The sequence below is a fragment of the Epinephelus lanceolatus genome, chromosome 2 (assembly GCF_041903045.1).
Source record: "Epinephelus lanceolatus isolate andai-2023 chromosome 2, ASM4190304v1, whole genome shotgun sequence".
Lineage (NCBI taxonomy): Eukaryota > Metazoa > Chordata > Actinopteri > Perciformes > Serranidae > Epinephelus > Epinephelus lanceolatus.
In genome coordinates, this window is record NC_135735.1 from 33,789,562 (window position 1) to 33,811,934 (window position 22,373).

The 22,373-nt window shown below is 38.9% G+C and overlaps 3 protein-coding genes across 3 annotated transcripts; 2 read left to right on the plus strand and 1 right to left on the minus strand.

Moving 5' to 3' along the window:
- Positions 1–254: 254 nt before the first annotated feature.
- Positions 255–5,074, minus strand: LOC117259970 (retinol dehydrogenase 13). The gene is made up of 7 exons (XM_033631806.2): positions 4,830–5,074; positions 4,170–4,310; positions 3,808–3,999; positions 2,740–2,901; positions 2,436–2,552; positions 2,004–2,208; positions 255–1,777 (listed from the first exon to the last, which is right to left on the minus strand). The coding sequence occupies exons 1-7, from the start codon at positions 4,903–4,905 to the stop codon at positions 1,681–1,683; spliced, it is 990 nt and encodes a 329-aa protein (XP_033487697.1). The 5' UTR covers positions 4,906–5,074; the 3' UTR covers positions 255–1,680.
- A 1,478-nt stretch (positions 5,075–6,552) lies between these two features.
- On the plus strand, positions 6,553–10,714 carry tmed3 (transmembrane p24 trafficking protein 3). Its single transcript, XM_033627336.2, has 3 exons — positions 6,553–6,885; positions 7,312–7,557; positions 9,665–10,714. The coding sequence occupies exons 1-3, from the start codon at positions 6,742–6,744 to the stop codon at positions 9,896–9,898; spliced, it is 624 nt and encodes a 207-aa protein (XP_033483227.1). The 5' UTR covers positions 6,553–6,741; the 3' UTR covers positions 9,899–10,714.
- A 1,821-nt stretch (positions 10,715–12,535) lies between these two features.
- On the plus strand, positions 12,536–19,926 carry LOC117257268 (isocitrate dehydrogenase [NADP], mitochondrial-like). Its single transcript, XM_033627321.2, has 11 exons — positions 12,536–12,765; positions 15,228–15,319; positions 15,488–15,653; positions 15,799–15,959; positions 16,057–16,200; positions 16,298–16,434; positions 16,926–17,077; positions 17,259–17,371; positions 19,039–19,136; positions 19,232–19,324; positions 19,440–19,926. The coding sequence occupies exons 1-11, from the start codon at positions 12,645–12,647 to the stop codon at positions 19,522–19,524; spliced, it is 1,362 nt and encodes a 453-aa protein (XP_033483212.2). The 5' UTR covers positions 12,536–12,644; the 3' UTR covers positions 19,525–19,926.
- The last annotated feature ends 2,447 nt before the right edge of the window (positions 19,927–22,373 follow it).

Consider the following 22,373-nt stretch of genomic DNA (forward strand, 5'->3'; position numbering starts at 1 on the left):
GATTGTGAAATTCCATGACATTTCCTGTTTTTTTTATGACTGTGGAAACACTGTCTTTAAAATAGCCAGGCTTCCAGCAAAGAGCTAAGACTGGCATCCCTGTATGCTCTCAAACATATTATGGGACTGGAGTCACCCTTTTCAACACATCATCATGTTTGAATGTGCTTTGTTTCTGCAAGTCATGATGTATCTCCTATAAATATCTAATTTTACTTATCGCACCTGTTTTTAAATAACTTCCAGAGACGAAATCACTTGTAATCAGGCATTTATTGCCGTTAATGTTACACTGCTTGTGTTTACCTGCTGTACACTTTGTTCATTTTATGTAACTTTGGTTAACTAAAACACACAGTTCAATTCTCACCTCAAAAAAAATGAAAGTAACAAATCATAATACAACAAACAGCACCCACTGTGTGAGGAAACACACACACTCTCACACACACCTACTCAGGAGGACATTCAGTAAGCTGACGAGTCCTTTGGATCAACTGGCTGCGTCCTAACTGCTCTCTGCCCCTGAGGCATCCACTCCCTCTCTACACCTGGTGGAGGATCCTCTCTCCTCTGGAGTGCAACAATCCCTCCCCCTCAGTGCTGACACATAAGGTCACTTCCCAGCAACACTTCAACATGACTTCAACACGACTTCAACACAGTCTACTTCTTCAGTCTGTATGCAAATAGGCTGTCATCTTCCTTTCCTTGTAGCTCTTAAGAAAATGTAGTATTGCTTTAAATGTTTTTATGGCTCTTCTGCGACGAGGTTGATAGACTCAGTTATACAAACTGTACAGTCATTTTACTGTATGCTGGCAATTGTTAGGTAGCAATAAAAGCAGCAGTTTGAAGTCTTGTAAGTACAAATTCAGCATAAATCATATGATGAAAAAAATGTTGATGAGCCTGTTTGGCCCATAAGCATTTTAGTATTTTCCAAGTAAAAAAAAATGTCAAAGGTAAAAAAGAAAGTGAACTGACTCATGTCTTATGTGCTTGATGTTAGGTGACTAGGCCCTATCTATGGTGCGCCACATCATCATTTCTGTCACATTTGTGTTGCCAGGGTGTTTATTTTGTTCTTCCAAATACTTATTATAACTACTGCTGTTTCAGTGTGTACTTTTTCCCTTTCTTTGTATTGTTACTTTATTTTTCTCATTGTTATCTGTCTTAACTGGACATTACTTTATCTTGCATCTATGTTGGATACAGACTGCTACCTTTGCAATGTACACGTTACGTGTCCTTAAACAAAACAATAAAGAAACTTTAAAAAATGCGAACAATCAGCCAATATTGTAGATTGCAAAGCAAGTGTTGCCTCATTTCTATAAGGATATAGCAGCATACCATGGATATACAATAAAGCATAATTCATAGTGCACAATCTGCATGATATAAAGATAAAGCCATACACCTAGTTATAATATCCAATCAACTGACTGAAGTCTGAGGTTATATAGTGCAAAATTTTGTTCTCATTAGCAAATATTTTAGGTCTAAAATTATCTGACCCTCTGATCTGTCTAAAAGACAGGTACAAATCATCATTATTAATGCATCGCCCTTACCCATTAGGTAATAATAAAGCTCCTTTGATCCACTTGTATAAACAGAGCAGCTGACTCCAGCAGGAGGAGTAGGTGATAAAAGCAAGGCAGGATGTTGTGTTTAAGCCAGACCAACCATGGAGGCACTGAGGTCCCACAGTTTTTTGGCTGCAACATCATCCAGGGCCTGTGGGGCCGGCGTTTTGGGTGCACAGTCACTGTACGATGGAAGAAAGAAAATGGTGGGAGAGGATCAGCACAGTTTTAAAGGGATCAACAGAAGCTTGTGCTGTGCAGTCAATCATTATTTCATTGTTATTTGCTGCTATTGTACAAATGACAGTGAGAAGTCATGCAAAGAAGGACGGAAATCAAATGTAAACTTAACCCGGTCAACAAAGTTTATCTTCACAGCCCTGTGAGTTTTATTGCAGGTGTACGTACCTGTAGTAGAGGCCGCTGGCGTTTGCCTCTTTCTCGTCCACAGCGCAGTAGATGGTGGTCTGAGCTCCTTCCCTGGGAGTTTTGATCATCATCATAAATGGCGCTGCTACCATCTTCTGCCACAGAGCTAAAGTAGGGAACAAGTGGCGGCCTAACTCGGTGTTAATGACCCCAGGGTGAAGACTGTAAACTGTCACACCAGTGCCTGATGAGAAGGATCCATCATGTCAAACATTAGTTTCAACACAAGAACAACAAGGCAAAAACAAAAGAACTGAAAAATCTAACACAGATTCATACATTAGACTTTATGTTGTTTTAAGAAATTAAAAATTATGACAATGTGAAGTGATTATTCTCCATCAATTTTAATAATAATTGTGAATCAGTTTACTTAGTATTATGGGACACAGTGTGTGTGTTGGACTCTACCTTGTAGTCTCTTAGCCAGCTCTCTGCAGAAGAGCACATTAGCCAACTTGCTTTGGCGGTAGCTGTCCTGGCGTTTGTAGTCTTTATCAAGGTTGATGTCATCAAAGTGTATACGGCCTGCAAGACACAATCCAGTGTAGTCTTTAAGCAGAAATTGTATTTTGAACTCCGGAAACAGTTGTGTAATTTTTATCCTTCATAACAAACCACAGTTTAATATCACTTTGTGACAGGAAATGTCAGAGATACATTTATAACCATGAAATAGATCTGATGTACTACAATGGCAAAACATCCCCTCTACCTTTCTCGTGTGCCAGGCTGGAGACAATGACGACGCGACTTGGAGTTGACTTCTTGAGCAGATCAAGGAGACAGTTGGTGAGGAGAAAATGTCCCAGGTGGTTGACACCAAACTGCATTTCAAAGCCATCTTCAGTCTTCCACTTAGGACACATCATGATACCTAAAAATCAACAAATACACTGATATAAAACAAACTAATAAATAACCTTTTGGTCTAACATCAGTTGATTCCAAACTGAAGTCACCTTTTATTGTGAGAGAATAAGCCTTCCTAATTAGGGATAGACCGATATGGATTTTTTTAGGGCCGATGCCGATACTGATTTTTTTCCATCACCCTTAGCCGATGACCGATTATGGACTGCCGATTTTCTTGAGCCGATATTTGGGGCCGATACTGCTTTTGCTCCCTCAATTTACATAAAAAAAATGACACAATGATAACAAATATTACAGGTCTCAAGTTTAAAATAAGAAACATTTATTGAACAGTAAAAAATACTAAAACAAGATGGAAAGTTGAGGTAGAACAGGTAGAATATTATTATTATTATTATTATACATTCAAATAAAAAAAAGATTTCAGTGCTCTTATCTTCCAGTAATGTCTTTATAAAATAAACAAATATTTAAGCTGAAGCATAAATAAAACAACAACTACTGTACACAGTAGGATTCGCTGCATGTGCGCTGCAGGGTCTTCCGGCAACACAGAGCTGCCCGTGGATGCCTGTCTGTAAATCATGCCAGGGAAAAATAAATCCGCGAACCCACGCGCGTATCGGCTGATGCCGATACAAGTAAAAAACTCAAATATCGGCCCGATATATCAGCCGGCCGATGTATCGGTTTATCCTTATTCCTAATACAGCTAATTCAATTTCAGCCACAGAAATCAGCTATCCATATGAAACATAAGTTTGATCCTAGAAATTGTTTAGCTGTGATGTGATATTTAAAAGTGTTCCATCCTCCTATATGATGCTTATAATAATTTTATTAATGTTTCTGCAGTAACAAATGTTCACTGCTGCTTACTGGACACAGGAGAGCCACTGCAAACTACCTGCATTGTTGATGAGGATGTCCAAACGTTGCTCATTCTCCTGCACATCTTTGGCCAGGTCCCTGACAGACTGCAGCGAGGCCAGGTCCAGTTTCTTTACCACCACATTGCCGTTTCCACTCTGCTGCCGGATATCGTCAGCTGCAATGCGGGCTCTGGTCATGTCTCTGCAGGCGAGGATCACTCTGGCTCCTTCACAACAGAAACAGAAACAGTGTCAATCAGTGTATTTTAGATTTAACAGTATTTGTGGAAGCAGTGCTGAATTAGTACTCAAGGTAGCAGTCAGTTTAGGTAAATCCAACGCCACTCTATAAAAATAACAAAGTGCTGCACAAAAAGGACAAAAAAGAAGAACTAACCCCGCTTGGCCATATCCAGGGCCGTCTCTTTCCCAATGCCAGTGTTGGCTCCTGTGATGAGGACTGTTTTCCCATCCAGCCTGACCTTGCTCCGACACACTCCCCCAGCCATCCACCTGCGCAAGGCCAGCACGCCTGCCCCTGATGGAAGAAGAAATGTTGATAAAACATCAACATCCAATGTAGTGTAATATGCCTTTTTCATGTCCACTTTTTATGCTGCTATTTCTTGGTCCTTCTTAATGTGGCAAGACAAATGCTCAGTAAAACAAATTCCCTTACAGGATAATAAGAAATTAAATGGAACCCCTGTCTTGGGATTTAAGACATGGCATGTGATCCAAAGTGACAGACTTATTTATACATCAATGACAACACTAAAATTACCTTTATATTTGGGAAATACCTCATCATGCTGATTAGAGTAGATATTCCATTGACATTGCTAGATATCTACAAACTGAGCACCAGCCTAAATTGATGCCTGTGTCATTGTAAATCTGATATAGATGTCAGCTTGAGTGATGGGTCACAGAGGATACATAATTACTTATATTCTCAGAAATAAAGGTTAAACTCCCTTGCACTGACATTTAAGAAAACAGAGAGATGTACAAAACAAAGCATAAACAATATCTTATGACAGAATAATTAATTTACCTGCAACAACAGCAGCAGTTAAACCCAAGGCGTGCCTCTCCACAAACTCTCTGACTGTCTCTGCGTAGTTCTGCATATTTGAGCCTGTTAGTTATGTAAACACCAACAAGCCTCAGTACGAAGATTGTCACAAAACTAAAGTAAAACACTAAACGTTTAGAATAACTCTGATTCACTGAATGAAGCGTCAAAGCTGTCAAAACTGTAGTGTACAGTAAGGACTTCCTCTAATAGTTTTTCAGACTAACTCATGTGCGGAAGTGGGGGCGTGGTATTCAATACTGGGATTTTCAAAATAAGACTCTTGTTTAAAATGTGTATCCTCCGTTGTCATGGCAACTGTTGTATGACAACTTGCTGTTTTGGCTTCTGTTTACGAAGTAGATTAACTTTGGTGATGTGATAATGACCTGTAAATGTCAGAGTCTCACACACAGGTTAAATAATATGTTACAGGCCCAAGCAGAGCAGCTTATCTGTGCATCTCACACACACACACCCTAGAAAACACACCCATCCGTACAATGCAGCCTGCTGACTCATCCACTGTGCTAATGTTATTTACGAGAGTTCAGTGTTTCTGAGATGCCTACCCTAAATGTCACACCAGCAGAAATAAAACAGATAAATTGCACTTCTGGTTAGGTATGCAAAATGAATCCCTGATTATTTATTTTCTATTTATTCATGTATTTTTAATTATTATTGTTATTATTATAATTGGAAGCAGGCCCAACACAAACATTTAAAGAGAAAATATCTCTTATTTGTATTCATTTTTACTGACTAAATATGGGATATTTTAAAATTAATTATTGTTTTTAAAAATTTGTTCTTATGTTGCTGAGACTAGGACACAGAATTTAAAAAAAAACAGCAAATCCTAAATACAATTTCAAGGTATTTGTACTTTACCTCAGTATTTTAGTTTTGTACTACCTATACCTATTTTAAACTGCCTCCACTAATGATGGAAATATTGTCAGCTACTGTAGCTTCACTACAATTTTTGAACTGCCGTATTAATAATACTTTTCAGATTCAGACTACATGCAAAACTGATAATAAAAAAAATCTCATAAAACAAAACGCTACTTTACAGATTAAATCAACCAAAATCATGTTGAATAATTGAAAAAAGCTTTACCTGGACTTAAAACACTGACTAAATGTTATTGCATCAATAACAAGGGTCGAATAACATAATATTAAAAGACTAACAGGAGCCATACTGCACTCCATACTGATTTTGATACATATCAAAACTTTGTGTAGCTTATATGATATTTATTGACATGGGCTAATTTAATTGATTTTGAATTCAGGACCAATGTGATACTTAATTATCTGAATACTTCTTCCATCTCAGTAAAACACATAACTCATAATGCCTTTTTATTGTATTGTTTTGTATTTTATTTTATTTTATTTGTATTTTTACTTGTATTTTTATTTTAGTTTTTGGATTTTAATTTTTATCTTTATTGTATTTTTATCTTTATTTTTAGTTTCACTTTTAGTTTTAGTTTTATTTTATTTATTTACTTATTTGTATAAGCAAAATAATGTCTCAGCTAGCTTGCTGATTTATTTTGAAACGTGACGTCACAGCCGTCGGCGCTGTGGCGCTGTGATTGGCTGAGACCTCTCTGTGGATGCATCTCAGTAATTTGTCGCCTCGCGGCCTTAACCGGTCTATAAATAGGTCGCCTTTCAGTCGGAGGTTAGTGTTTGTTTTTATTTGACGACATTTTAAGTCTAGTAACACTGGGCAAATTTTTTTTAACCAAAAAAAAATAAACAAACCTGCCCCGGAAGTTGTTCGTGCACGTGCCACGTCAGAGCTACAGGAGTGTTTCCATCAGTGGTTCAGTCTGTGAGCAGCTTCCAGCAGTTTGTTCTTGCTGTCAACATGCTGTTTCTGGGACTGAGCTGTTTGCTGCTGCATGTGTGCGTGGTGTTTGGGACTGAGCTCACATTTGAGCTGCCTGACAACGATAAACAATGTTTCTACGAGGAGCTAGAACAAGACGTAAAGTTTGAAATAGACTTTCAGGTAAGTAACTCGGACAGCTTCATCACCTCCACAAGTGTGTATGTACAAGATGCTGCAAGTTATTCTTTTGATTGTAGTTTGTTAGTTGAGCGTGGTCTGTCTGCCTTTTTTGGAAAGGAAGAACAGGCATAGTTTTAGTTCTTCACATAACTTCAGCATGTATCTGTATTTATGAGGTGACTATTTGGTAATGACCCCTTATTAACTTTACCTGTTGTTTAATAACACAGTTAAATTCAGGAAAACTTGTTTTGGTAAAGGTTTTCTCAGCCAGAGTTACCTGCCTAACTGGTTTGCTGCTAAACCAGAGTGAGCCATTTCAGCATTACACAATCCATATGTTACAACCTAACAACATACAGTGTTACAACTGTTGTGTTATGCATATGCTCTGTAATCCACACATTGTGTTTTCTCTTCTTTTAGGTCATTGCTGGAGGCAACTATGATGTGGACTGCTTCGTCACTGATCCTTTCAACAATGTCCTATATAATGAGAAGAAGAAGCAATATGACAGCTTCTCTCACACCACAGCCATGAAGGGAGTCTACAAGGTCTGCTTCAGCAATGAGTTCTCCACTTTCACACATAAGACAGTGTACCTGGAGTTCCGACATGGAGATGAGGAGCCTCTCATGCAGAACATGAATGGACCTACAGCACTGACTCAGGTAAGTCTGAGGAACTGGTTTACAAGTATGCTTGAGGAAGAAGGTGCCTTGAATCTGTCTGTTGTAGTGGAAACACTCTAAAGGGCCAGACTTTGGCTGCTCCAGTGTACAAGTGGGTATAAGTGAATTCACACACACTGTAAAGTGTCACTAAAATATGTTTTGCCTTTAAGTTATGGCAAGACATTTGTTTGTATCCTGCTGCTTGGCTTACAGTTTCTGAGAGGAAACATTCTTTGCCAATAGTGTTGTGCTGAGTAAGTGAGGTGAACTAATCAGCTGGTGTGGAGATAGCAAATGCAGCACACCCCTTTCTGTTGCATTGATGTTAGTTTGGTTTCAGAGGTTGGACACTAGGTGGAGCCAGAGCTGGTCTTATTTAACATTACATACAACTTTTATATCCTGAGAGAAATTGCTGAGCAGCAGTCTCAATACAAACGTGGAGCAAATATATTAAGACGTCAAATATAAAAGTCTTAGATAACAAGTATCACTGCAAATGTTGTATTAACCATGGCTGGTTCCTTTTGGCAAGTCTTTTAATGAACTGTCTTCACCCCACATTACCAGAAACACCCAGGTACAGGGGTGTAAATCTAGGCAGTGCAGGTAGTGTGGTTGCACTGGGGCCTGTGGGGTGGAGGGTTGTGATTGCCACCTGGAAATACGCCTGTGTTCAAAGAAGAACTAGCGTTAAATCAAAAATGGTGCTATTTTCCTTTTGTAAAATAGTATCAGTCCATAACAAAATTATATGCTTACTATACATAAACCATAAAACCTATAATTTACCTATAAAAATAAATATCTAGTTTAACAAATAATTTCCTATTTTCATTGTAGTTTTTGTCACATACAGGTATGTACTGATGATTGCTAGGTAGTATGTACATTGATGTTGCCCAATATCAGGTGTCTGTAACCTCATGTGACAAGACAATACCATTTACAGATGCTAATTTAGGTACCAAATCACTCAAGACTGACAAGCTGGGCACATCTGCAAGTGGATATAACATAAAAGTGACAGTAAGACAAGGGTAATGTTTACAGTACATATGTATGTGTATTTTGGTCACTTCAAGTCGGGAGGCTTGTGGCACAAATGTGGAAAGTTGAAGTGAATCTGTTAACTGTTTTATGCATGGTGGTCACTATAGTGGACAGCTATTTGAAAGCTGTTTTCTTGTATATGCAAGGGTTTTGATGCTATAGATGCATATAAGCCACATGCATCACACACTTCCACCCACTGGCCAGTACAGCTCAAGAATATCTTGCCAATCCTTCTATAATAGGAGACCCTTTCAAGTAAATGCCATTTGGTAACATCTAAGGTATAATACAGTTCTTAAAATTTCAAAGTATTGATTTTATGTTTGGAGGAAATTACGATGAATCAGCTGTCTGCTAAACTGGACATCAGGCATCACTGGCTTTATTTCAACAACAATTAATACTATTTCTGCAACTTAGTTGTCCTTGAAAATACTTTAGAGTGTAACCTGCAGTTTTTGTAACAAAAACAATATTTTGACTTACTTTTTGGAAAAAAAAAAATACAGTTCAACAGAGGGTGATGTGTATGAGCAAACAGAATGAATGGGGGAGGGTGTGACAGGAGGGAGGAGTAGAAAGAGGGGGGAGAGGCTGGGGAATCAGGAGCATGGGTCAATGCTTTTGTATTGCATTGATCAGTATTAGAATATGTTGAAATATGTGAACACACTAATTTATCAGCACTAAAATATGTTTTTTATAGTTTCACATAATATATAATTATTTCATGGGATTATCTGCAGTTTGAAATTTAAATACATGCTGTCCACCCAAGAGAACATGTACAAAAAACTCCTTGAATCCTTTATTTTTTCAGAATTTAAATTTATTTTTTGATGCCTAAAGAGGAATAAAAACACTCAGGAAAAAAAAAACTCTTGACTGAGGAAGTCATAATTTGTGCATGCAAGGGATAAAGAGCACTTTGGATAGTATAATCCAGTGTTTGCATATGTGTGTGACTGTGACCCTCCCTCCACTGTACGTTTTGCCCCAGGTCATTTCTTTGCTTTTGATTAATTTGTGTTGCTCTTTCTACTTTCAGTTGGAGTCGTCATGTGTCTCCATTCACGAGATCCTGAAAGTGGTGGCTGACTCGCAGACATGGTACAGACTGAGAGAGGCACACGACCGCACAAAAGCCGAGCATCTCCTCGAGCGGGTGACCTACTGGTCCATCGGAGAAACCGTCCTGCTGTTCGTCATTGGCATCGGTCAAGTCATGTTGCTCAAGAGCTTCTTCACTGACAAGAAAGGCTCTGTGGCAGCCTCCACTTAAAACGTGTAGCCTTGATGTGCCCTCAGGTGGAACCTCGTCAATGTGAACACATGAGTGCTTCTGGAGATTAGCACACGTCTTGTAGTATTTTCCACATACCTGTTTTGTTGAATGGATAGTTTTTATTTTTTCCTGCCTACCAAGTATCAGACAAACCTCTGTATACCTTTGTCATGTCTGTGTTTGTTCAGAACAAGCTGTATAAAGAAGAAACAACACTCACACTGTACTGAAAATGAGATTAACACCTGTCAACCTTGCACAGATTATTTATTATATTTTGATGTACAACATAAAGCAGGTTTGATTTGTCAGTTATTGACCCAGATTGTTTTACAGTAGGACCTGGACAGTGATTACATCAGATGTTGTGGCACATCAGTTGTTTATGAATGTTAGTTGTAATTGTTTTATAGTGTGTATCATGTTGTTGCCTTAATTTATGTGCAAAAAATTGTTGTGACGAGGTGTAGCTTGAGAGCTCTGCATCCCTCCTGCTCTCATGTGTCTCATACAAAGTGCCTTAAGAAATCTTTTTCTTCTTTTAATACCAAGTTGAAAGTTTACAGTTTTGATTTGTGTGTCACGTAGCATACTGTTGACTGATTTGATTCTCATGTTTTACATTTGGGTGCAACTACAAGTCCATGCCATTTCATTAAGAGATTATGTTAAATGGACATTGTTACTTGACCGATCATTATGGATTTTCCTTTTTCACCAAGAAAGTTATGCTTGCAGCCATATTTGTTAATCTGTCTCTTTGTTATCTGTAAAACCTGTCAGCAGATTTCAATAAAATTTGGTGGAGAGTAATTTCTGACTGAGACATAAATCCCATTTCTTAACATTGTCTACGGTATTTATGATTTGCATTTTGAGTCTTTTGGGTATTTGGCACTATTGAGATGCCAATTCCAGCTGAAGATCAATAAAAATGTATTTTTAATTTTAAAAGATAACTCAAGATCACATATGTTATTAAAATTAGAAACTTAAGACATTTATGCAGCTTGGCAGATATCATCTCAGTGTTTTCTAATTGACAGATGAACCACATATTACAGGAGATGATTAAGCTGTTTTTGGCTGACTCAGGCCCTCAATTATACAGATTGGGTATGAATGATGCTAAATGAGTTTGTGTATTACAATGTACAAATTCAGTCCTATATGTAGGCCAGGCACATTTAAGCAGATGTTGATAAAGCAGAAAGTATGTACAGACTGAATAAAAGCTCCTAAACTTTTATACTAACATACAAAGGAAGAAATAATCCACCTGGGCAATATTGAAAATGTTTTGTGATAGGGAGGGGGGAAATAATTCAAAAGCAAAATTGAATCTAAGAAAACATGTTGAAAAATATGTGTATTTCAGAGTGTGGGTGGGTTTATGGAATGGGTTAGATGAAGAGTTAAAGGGAAGCACAACTATAGAGCACTTTAAAAATATGTACAGACCGTATATTTAGGAGGTATGCCGATGAAGAGGGTGGATACTGATGGGTTAGTTTATTTATTTGTCTGGGCTTGGCTGAGATGGGGTTTGTATATTTAATATCTAAGGCAGTTGTTCATTTATATATATTAATAGTTGTAAATAAGTTTGGGATAGTTGTTGACAATTTCCCTTTTTAATGAGACATGAATACTGAGCAGGGGGTAGAATTATTAAAGTGTACACTTCTTCCTACTCATTTTTGAGCATGTCTGTTGATGTTTTGCTCAAAATTAATTCAGCTTCTATAATTACTAAACAGACAATGTCTTTACTCTGGTGGGTCTACACCAGGTTTCCCAATATGATAAAAAGCTGCCAGTTAAAAGTTCGGGAGCTATAATGCAGTTTACTCTGCTTTTAATCTCACGTGAGTTTTTTTAACATGCAAGAATGATTTTGGTCTCTAGATATAGATGTCTTTACTCATCCAGTATATTTGTAATAGTGACAAGTAACTAGGCCCTTTATTTAAGCACTGTTAAGTATAATGTTGAGCTACTTTTCATTTTCTGCCAGTTTATACTTCAACCCCACTCCATTATTAATGAAAATATTGTACTTTTTACTTTTTATTCATTTTTATTTATTTACTTTTTATTCATGTGATAATTAAAATACATTTGCAGGTTAATAATGTGGAATATAATCAACAAATAAATTATGACGTATTATTTTGGATATAAATTCGCAAGCAACTCATTGATAAAATAATTAAAATGAGCTCCAAAGTTGCCATTAGCAACGTGAAAATGATGTACAGTAAGCACTGGCGCCATTCTGCGTAAGGAGTACTTTTACTTTCGGTACTATATTTTGATGCTAATACGTTTGTACTTTTACTTAAGTAACATTTTGAATTCGTAAGTTTTTCTTTTAACTGGACTTTTGTACACTGTGTTGTTGCCATTTTTACATAGGTGAGATACGTGCGTACTTCTCCACCTCTGACGGCGAGGGGGAAAAAAGTACACTTGATTCCGGAAACGGGAGGGCGGAAGAAGGGTTGGACTTTAAACCCGCAGTGAACTCACCGTAGGGTCCTCAGAGAGTATACTAGATTCTGATTGGCCCGGAGTCGACATTGCTGGCCAATCACAGTAGAGCGTGCTCTCACCAAGCTGACGTGGTGGTGTTTTTACGTCAGTCGTCACCAGTTTACCGGGCTTTACCTGCGTGTTGTCCATTCATAACGACAGAAGGTCCAGTGGTCGTGGTCCTAACTGTTATCAGTTCCTCCTGAACATGGCGGGTTACCTGAAAGCTCTGACGACCGTGACAAGAAGTGCAGCCGCTGCGCTGTCGCACAACCCCGCAGTGCTCTCACCGGCCGCCGTCTGTCATCAGAAGTCTCAACAGAGGAACTGTAAGTCAGCCGCCCACCAAAACCACAAGAAAAATATTTTACTGCAGTGCGACATTACAGTCTCACAGCCATGTTTACCGCATTAATGTGGCTGTGTAACATAAGTTACAGTACGGACTGAGTGAGTGTTTATGAATAAGCACTACGAGTAGTACGTGACAGTGGAAACCGTCAAGGTTGCTGATTGGCAAATAGCTATGAATCATACATACAAGAGACTGGACGAAATTGTTTTCATTTACCTCTAAATTTAAAAATAAAACTCGGGGCAGAATAGAAAGTTACAACTACATAACAGAAAAAACTTAAAGGTGAAACATACAAAAGTCTTTATCATGCTGAACACTGAATAACACGTGAACAGTGGAGGAACAATTGTTAGTATGCAGCAGGTATGAGTAATAATCTAATTTGTAACTGTCTGGTGCCAGCCTGTCGTGTCATAGGATTCTACCTATGTGTCACGTACATAAAGGTCTGGGCAGGTAATAACTGCTATTAAAGCAGTCATCTAATCCATGGTCACTGTCTGGCAGAGTTTCACTGTCTCAGTGAGAATGAACTCTTTGTAACTGAGTAGTGAAAGTGATATAAAACCAAATGCAGGTGTTTTAAAGCTAGTAGTTTTTGACATGCTGATGAGCTTTCCCACAGGAATTTGAGTTATAAGACTTTGGGAACAGTCACACATCAGCCAGACTGAACTCAAGAATCAAGAAGTGTAATACAATGAAGTAGTTGCAATCTAAAGCTATGAAAATTATGACTATGATAATGTGTGAAGATGACCATCCAGCTACATTAAAGGATAAGTTTGGTATTTTCCAACCTGGACCCTATTTTCTAGGGATGCACAATAATATCAGTACGTCATCAGCATCATTCGATATTGGCTTTAAAATGAAATATCGGACTTGACTAACACACTTTTTCCTAATTTGCACAATGAATGAATATAACATACATTAAAAACTTGTATTTCATGTCTCCATAGCTGGTGGGACATCACGATTAAAGTATGCATGCATAATATGATGTTAATTCCACTACAGAAGAGACTTGATCACTAAAATTAGGGAGGGAAAAGAGTGGATGTATTGATATCGCTATCAGGTATCGGTAATAGGTCTAATCAGTTGTTAAATATATCAGCAAATCGGAAAATGGCAGTATTTTTATTTATTTATTTGAAATTGGTGGCACAGTGGTGCAGTGGTGAGTGTTGTTGCCTCACAGCAAGAGGGTTCCTGGTTCAAACCCTAGGGTGGGGGACTTTGCATGCTCTCTCCATGTCACTGTGGGTTTTCTTCACGTACTCCCAACGTCCTCCCACAGTCCAAAGACATACAGGTTAGGCTAACTGGCGTCTCTAATTTGGCTGTGGGCGTAAATATGAGCGTGTCTTGCCCAGTGTCAGCTGGGACAGGCTCCAGCCCCCTGTGACCCTTAACAGGATAAGCTGTTATGGAAAATGAATGAATGAATGACATGAAAGTTTTTGAAATTGGTCCAGTATTACATGAGAGCACTGCAGCTGGTATTTAAACAGGCTGCAATGTACCCACGTGAGGCACGTTTGCACATCCACTAAAAGTGCTTGTTTTTTGCCATTGACATGTTTACATTGTTATTTTTAGTGTCTGACAACTTCTGGAAAGCATCCCTGCAAATACTGACCTTTTTGTTAAAGAGTAAGATCCTTTTTGTTGAACCAGAAACTGCCTGTAAAATTGCCATCACCAATTCTACCAGACTCTATTTAAATAAGCAGTAATTTTAGCGTGTATAGAGCCAGCATATTTTCACATTTAAGTGACTGAATTAAGGGTTTTATTTCAACCAAACCAAAGTGGGTAATTGTTGGAACTGTAGAAAGACAAACCAGGATGGTTTTTATGAGTTTTATTTTATTCCTGTTGACTTTGAATGAAGTGTGTTTTATATAAATAAAATTGCTATTTATTTAAACAGAGTCTGGTGGATTTGGCGGTAGCAATTTCAGGGCTGTTTCTCGTTAATTAAAAGGATCTTACTCTTTAAAAAAAGGTCTGTCTCTGTAGGGATTCTTTCCATAATGTCTCTCACATAATAATTGTCTGAACATGTCGATGGCAAAAACAAGCACTTTCAGAGGATGCAAATTGTCAGTGTGAATATTGCAGCCTGTTTCACGGTTTCCATTAGTCACTTAAAAACAAAAAAAACATGGGAATTTGGAGTTAGACACTTATCAGTAAATGTCAGTAACACAATGTTGTCTGACCCTTAATCTTAACTGTCAGTGGCAAAATAAAGAGGAGGTTATACATGGGAAAATAGGTACCAGGTTGAAAAATATCGAAGTTATTCTTTAAGTAGAAAAGCCACAGAGCTGCAGCCTTGAGTATCCTCAGTATCATCTTCCCCTTGCAGTCATAAACAACACTGTAAAACATGACAGTTAATGTAATTTAACTTTTCAGATGCCACAAGGCGCATCAAGGTGGACCAGCCAGTGGTGGAGATGGATGGAGATGAGATGACTCGCATCATATGGGAGTTCATCAAAGACAAGGTAAATCAGAACAGAGTTGCAAAGATCAGCTGCCAATAACGTAGACTTTCACTGTATAAAGAAACTGTAGGTAGCCTTTACTTATAAGCACATTTGAGTGTGCTTGTGTGGTTGCTATGCAATGTTGTCCTCACACAAATAACACATCAATATCTTGTACATGTACAGCTCATCCTGTCCAATGTTGATGTTGAGCTGAAGTACTATGACCTGGGTCTGCCCTACCGTGACCAGACAGACGACCAGGTCACCATCGACTCTGCTCTGGCAACCAAGAAGTACAACGTGGCTGTCAAGTGTGCCACCATCACCCCTGATGAGGAACGAGTTGAAGGTAAGTTTAACTTGTGTTTGATTTTATAAAATGTTTTACATCACATCAGTAATAATATGAGTTGCATGTGTATGAGTATGTTAGTAATGATACTTTTCATTTTGGTTCTTGATTAGTTATTAATATTACTAATATTTATTTCCAGAGTTTAAGCTCAAGAAGATGTGGAAGAGCCCTAATGGCACCATCAGGAACATCTTGGGTGGCACCGTTTTCCGTGAGCCAATCCTCTGTAAAAACATCCCTCGCCTTGTTCCCGGTTGGACGCAACCCATAACAATTGGCAGACACGCTTTTGGCGATCAGGTAAGAAATGCGAACGTGTGCTTGGCTCTTTTCGATGGTGTATCCAAACAGACAGAGGAGCAGTCTCACAGCCCTGGTTTAATGTTTAATCTCACAGTACAGGGCCACAGACTTTGTTATTGACCAGCCTGGCAAGTTCAAAATTGTGTTTGCCCCAGCCGATGGAAGCAAGCAGAGGGAGTGGGAGGTGTATGACTTTCCCTCAGGGGGCTGCGGGATGGGAATGTACAACACTGATGAGGTAAGAGTTTGTTCATACATTTAATTACATGACATTTTTCTATATGATTTCTTATGTTTAAAATCTGGACCTTTTTGATTGTGTTTTCTTTGCACAGTCCATCAGTGGATTTGCTCACAGCTGCTTCCAGTATGCCATCCAGAAGAGGTGGCCTCTGTACATGAGCACCAAGAACACCATCCTCAAGGCCTACGACGGGCGCTTCAAGGATATTTTTGAGGAAATCTTTGAGGCGTAAGATACTGAACAGGATCCAGACTTGATGCACTGGATTGGTTTATTACATTGCACAATGAACAGACTCTGACTCTGACAGAAGTGTAACTTCGGTATATGTCAACCTGGACCCTATTTTCACATCTTAGTATTTAAGTGACTACTGGGAGCAACAGTTTTTGAAATGGGTCCAGTATTGAATGAAAGTGCTGCAGCAGGCAGCAGCGAAACAGGCAGCACTGCGACCACTCTGCATTTGTGCACCGTCAATGTATGCTCAAATTATATTTCTAAGTGTCTGAAAGTCTATGGACAGGATCCCTACAGAGATAGACCTTTTTGCTACTCTTAATGTTACTCTTTAACATAAAAGTATGTCTCTGTAGGATCCTGTCCATAATGTTCTCGAACACATACAATAGTTATCTGAGCCTGTCAGTGACAAAAACAAATGTCTTAGTTTAATGTCTTAAGGAGACCTAAACATGTCATTGTTCTTTCTTTTTCAGGCAGTACAAGCCAGAGTTTGACAAGCTGAATATCTGGTATGAACACCGTCTCATTGACGACATGGTGGCTCAGGTCCTGAAGTCTTCTGGAGGGTTTGTTTGGGCCTGCAAGAATTACGATGGAGACGTCCAATCAGATATTCTGGCTCAGGGTTAGTGCACTTCAGTTTGATGATGAGTTGCCAGTTGTTGTGTTGCCCTGCTTGCTCAGCAAAGGCCACACAGTCACAATATTACATTATTCCCATCTGACCTACATCTTGTTTTTTGCATGCGTGTGTTTTGTGATCTGCTTGCCCTCTGATGACAGGTTTGTCTGTGTGCTGTGTCCAGGTTTTGGTTCTCTAGGCCTCATGACGTCTGTGCTAGTGGTCCCTGACGGAAAGACTATCGAGGCAGAGGCTGCCCACGGCACCGTCACCAGGCACTTTCGTGAACACCAGAGGGTAAGAGCCACTAGGTCACACTGCTGGGTCTGTGTTTACTTTAGGACTCATTCAGGGCAGAAACTTGGTGTACGGTTTGAGGGTAGGTTTAGTTTTAGGATAAGAGTTTTAGCTGACGTTGATTCTCCACGTATATCACAAATGTGATGTAATGTTTGAAGCCAGTGAAAACCAGTCCAACATGCAAACTGTTGACACTAATGAGTTCTTACAGTGATGAAAGTGCACTGATGTACTCATATGTACTTTATTTTTTTTAAAACTGTATTCAACTGCAAGTGTTAATAGACTCATGTCAAGTATGAGTAGCTGCAGTTTCACTCAGTTGAAGCCTAGTGTTAAATGGAGCATGATAAAATAAGGCACAGTTAAAATAATCAGTAATGTATCCATAGATTATAAAGTCAAACAATGTCATTAATGTCGAATGTCTTTTCTTTTTTTTTACATTCAAAGCTTGATTAAGGATTTCAAATGAAGCTTCAAATGTTTGTTGTCATTTTGTGACGCCCAAAAATATGTATTGAATCAATGAAATGAACCAATTCGACTCAAGTGATTTATCAGATAAAATGAGTTAGTATTTCTTTATTGAATCAACTTTCTTTAATAAATAAACGTAATTTATGGTGCTGTTAGACTGCTGCTAGACCGCCCCATTAATACAGTGTGCCTCTCTTTGCGTGCAAGCAAACAAGCTTTTCCACCGCAGTAAAAATTATGCTTTTGAAGGCTAAACACCAACAAATATGGATTGAAGCAGAATATTTCATTCAAAAAAAGTTGTTGTGAATATTCGTAATGATTACATCTACTTCTTTTTCCAATAAATTTTGACTTTTGGAATTCATAACACCCTGGTACCTTGATCCAAACATTTCCAATAACTCCAATCATATGCAGTCACCACTGGAATCTAATTCTTTAAATAGTATAACACTAGTGAAGCCTAATCTTTATCTGTAACTGTGCAGAAATATCAGGTTTAAACAGAATGAATAGACATCCAGAAATAAATAAATAAATAAATAAGTAAATTAAAGCTGTGCAGCATTCAAATGTTGATTTGTAATTTGAATGTCAATGTTATGAATGGTGCTCCAAACCTTAGTATTCGGTACAGCCCTAATGAAATGTTTAATTTTGCATCTTGTTTGTGGGGAAAAAAACTGGTTGGAAATTTTGTCATTATGACCACTGTTGAATTTTAGAACCAAATAAAACTGAGTTGCTGTTGTTTACAGGCATCTCAGTGTAGAAACAACAATGATAATACATTTAATTTAAAAGGCGCCTTTCAAAAAACACCTAAGGCCTCCTTACAGAGCATAAAATAAAGTTTTGTGAGGTGGTGTTTTTTTTTTTCTTATTCCCTCAGACAACAAGCTAAATGTATTCAGTGTCATTTTGTGATATTTTCAGCAGAGCTCAAAGCAAGTAGCAAATTTGTTCTTCTTCTATTTATGTATTTCATGTGAAATCTCACATTTGCTTCAAGCTCTTCAGAATCAAACAAACCAGACTCACCATTTTATAACTCTTTTACTCAGGGGAATCCATTCAATCCATCCATGGTAGGAGATACTAATGTCTGACCTAAACGCAAAGCAACTCCAAGAAATGTTTAAGTGTCTGTGACAAACCTTAACTTTGTCTTGTCTCTGTAGGGAAACCCAACCAGTACCAACCCCATTGCGAGCATCTTTGCTTGGACCAGAGGACTGGAGCACAGAGGCAAACTGGACGGAAATCCTGATCTGATAAGGTACGTTACGTGATTATTTTCCCCCCAGTCATTTGTGACATGTTTGCGTAATTTAACACCGTAATAATTTGCCATGCTACATTGTCGCTCTCCAGGTTTTCCCAGACGTTAGAACAAGTCTGTGTGTCGACTGTGGAAAACGGTGTGATGACCAAGGACCTCGCTGGCTGCATCCATGGCTTGGCCAAGTGAGTTTACATTTTTAGATCCCTCAGTTACGTATGTGTGTGGTTCTGACCTTTTAACTTGAGGACAGAATTTATAATTTCTTACAAATGTAACCCCTGCTCTGTGATCTCGCAGCTGCAAGCTCAACGAACATTATGTCAACACGTCGGACTTCCTGGATGCAATCAAGACCAACTTGGACAAAGCTCTGAACAAATGAAGCACTATCAGAAGACACACTTGCCAACACAGAGAGACCAAACCTGTTTTTAGCTCATTTTTACCCTCGTGTGTATAAATCTTTGTATCCAATTTTGAAGGAACCAAGTTTGCTATTTTCAGTGCCATTTTTGTATTTGTATAGCTCACTGACACACAACTGTGCTCGTGTTCCTGTGCCTTTACCTGCTGCAAGCGGTCCAGTTTTGTATTGCACAATTAAGTGACTATTTTATTAATTAACGTTAATGTTAATGTTAACTTATAAAGGCCATTTCACAGAAATTTTTCATTTAATTAGACTGTATATTCAGGGACCAGTGTGTAGAATAAGGACGATAATGCCATGTTCTGCACTATAAACATTAATATTAAAAAAAAAACAGTGATATTCTCTTAATAACATGCAGTGTATCGTCATTTTGTTCATCTCTTCAGGAGCAACACTGCTCAGTGCTGTAACCTGAACATGGAAACAGACAACACACAGGATCATTCTGGGTGTGGTCAGACAAACTTTCACACTCCCCTTTGTGTTTCATTCATCACACAAATGGAGGTGTTTTAATGAAATGTAGGGTGACAGAAGCATTTTTTTTTTTTTTTGTCAAAATCTGGCAAGAAAAATAATGTTTTTACTATGTTTAACATGTCAGAGTAGCAGTGGGGAGCGGCGGTACGTCCGACCCCTCTGGAGGAGCTTCAAGAATGAGTCAATGAGACATCAGTTCAGGAATGCAAAGTAGTCTCAAGAGGAGCCTCAGTGACATAACCTCTCTCATGCTGAACCTGTGTTACATCCAGAACTCCTCCAGAGGGCGGCACAGAGGTTCCCTCACAGAGGAGCTCCAGCCAACTGGAAAATCAGTTGAAGATAGAATCACTAATAGTAAATGTCATCCACGTGCAATTTCATTTCACATTTTGATTTCATGCACTTGCACATACGAGCCTCTGTCCATCAGTGCATTCATGCAGCGCTGTATGCTCATTTAGTGGGTGTCATATGCACCCTCCAGTGCATGGCAGTGAGTGGTGTTTGCACCAGCAGGGGGCCGACCTGATGGGAGTTTTGGCAATGGTATTTGCTGTGGTGACGACTGCAGTATAACACCAGCAGATGTCGACATGCACAAAGTCAGCCAGCCAAGTACTGTATGAAAGCAGGTACACTGCTCTTATCTGACATAGACCCTGGGCAAAACTGCACCTGCAGGTCTTTACTGATGGTTGATCCAGTTTGCTTGTAATGTAGAATAACTGAGGCTTGATCCAGTAGGATAATCCAGTCACAAGTTACATAATTTTACTTTCTAGTGTTTTTGTTCATTTAGATCACCTGGTTTTATCAAGTTATCCCCCAAAACAACCTAACAGAAGTAGGCCAAAGCAAAGTGTGCCTTCAGGAAGAATATGTTATTAGAATGTTCTCAGGTTGGCGATCTAAGTAAAGGCAATCAGAGTACAGACATACAAACACTGACAGAACACTAGCCAGTTTGATATCATGTTATCCTTGCTGTTCATTCTCTGTCTGCAGCATTTGGTATCCAAAATTCGTGACAGAGTTTAACTTAAAAACTGAGCCACTGACCAGGGAATACGCTTGTCTCTCTCTCCCTGTCACCAAAAAAGTCAAAGAAAATGAACAAGGTGCCTCTATCAAAAAATTACCAGAAATTAGCATTTAGATTACCTCTTTCCCCCCCTTTTTTTAATTTCCTCCTGAAGGAACATTAACGTGGAACTGTTAAGTGCTAAAGAACCTCCCACGTAGTATGATCTGCAGCCATAAAAGAGTCATATCTCTGAGTAAATTGTTCAATCACGTCCCGGGAAATGATTTCCTATGGAAGTATAATCCCTGCACAATGCATAGCATCCGTGAAACAGTGCAGAACCAACCGCAGGGGTGCACATTTTACAGAGGAGGGTCTGGAGTGGAGTTGACAAGAGGCTGCAGAAAGGCCACAGACAAAACTCAAAAGGCACAACAGGCAATGTGTCCTGAGGCAAGACGCTAACCTCCTGCCAGCAGACTGCTTAAATTTAATGAGAAAACATGATTATCGGTTAATAATAAGGTAAATTTACAGTTCAGAAATGTGTCAAACGTGGTCTAACTTGTGTAATTGTATTTTAAATGTCCCAAGAGTTTAATTTTGATTTCTCATTTAACATTAACATACTAGCTACACCATCCTAGTTTTGCTTGCCAACATTTGCTTATTAGCACAAACAACATTGTCAGCTGAGGCTGATGGGAATTAGTTTTCTTAGAGTAGTCGTGTACACATCCACTAAACCTCAGTGGGATAGATGCTGGATACAAAAATCAATATAACTGTAATACAAGGAGCACCAGCTCACACTGGAATCAAAGCTCCCTTTAATTTCATTAGCAACATTTGGCTCAACTACAGCTCTCACATATCCACAGTGTGGAAATGAAGGATCAAATTCATATGGATGTGATTGGACAATGATTCACCTGACATTTTGCTGTCCGGCTGATATCCCTCATTGTCTGCTTGTGTGTTTTTACCTGTAGTTGGTCAAATCAGCATTCATTCATTCATTTTCCGTAGCCACCGAGGGACTGGAGCCTATCCCAGCTGACACTGGGCGAAAGGTGGGGTACACCAGGTTGCAGGTCACCAGACTATCACAGGGCAAACATATAAAGACAGACAACCATTCACACCTACGGACAATTTAGAGTCACCAATTAACCTGCATGTCTTTGGACTGTGGGAGGAAGCTGGAGTGCCCTGAGAAAACCCACGCTGACATGGGGAGAACGTGCAAACTCCACAGAAGGGCTCCTTCACCCTGGGTTTGAACCCCCGA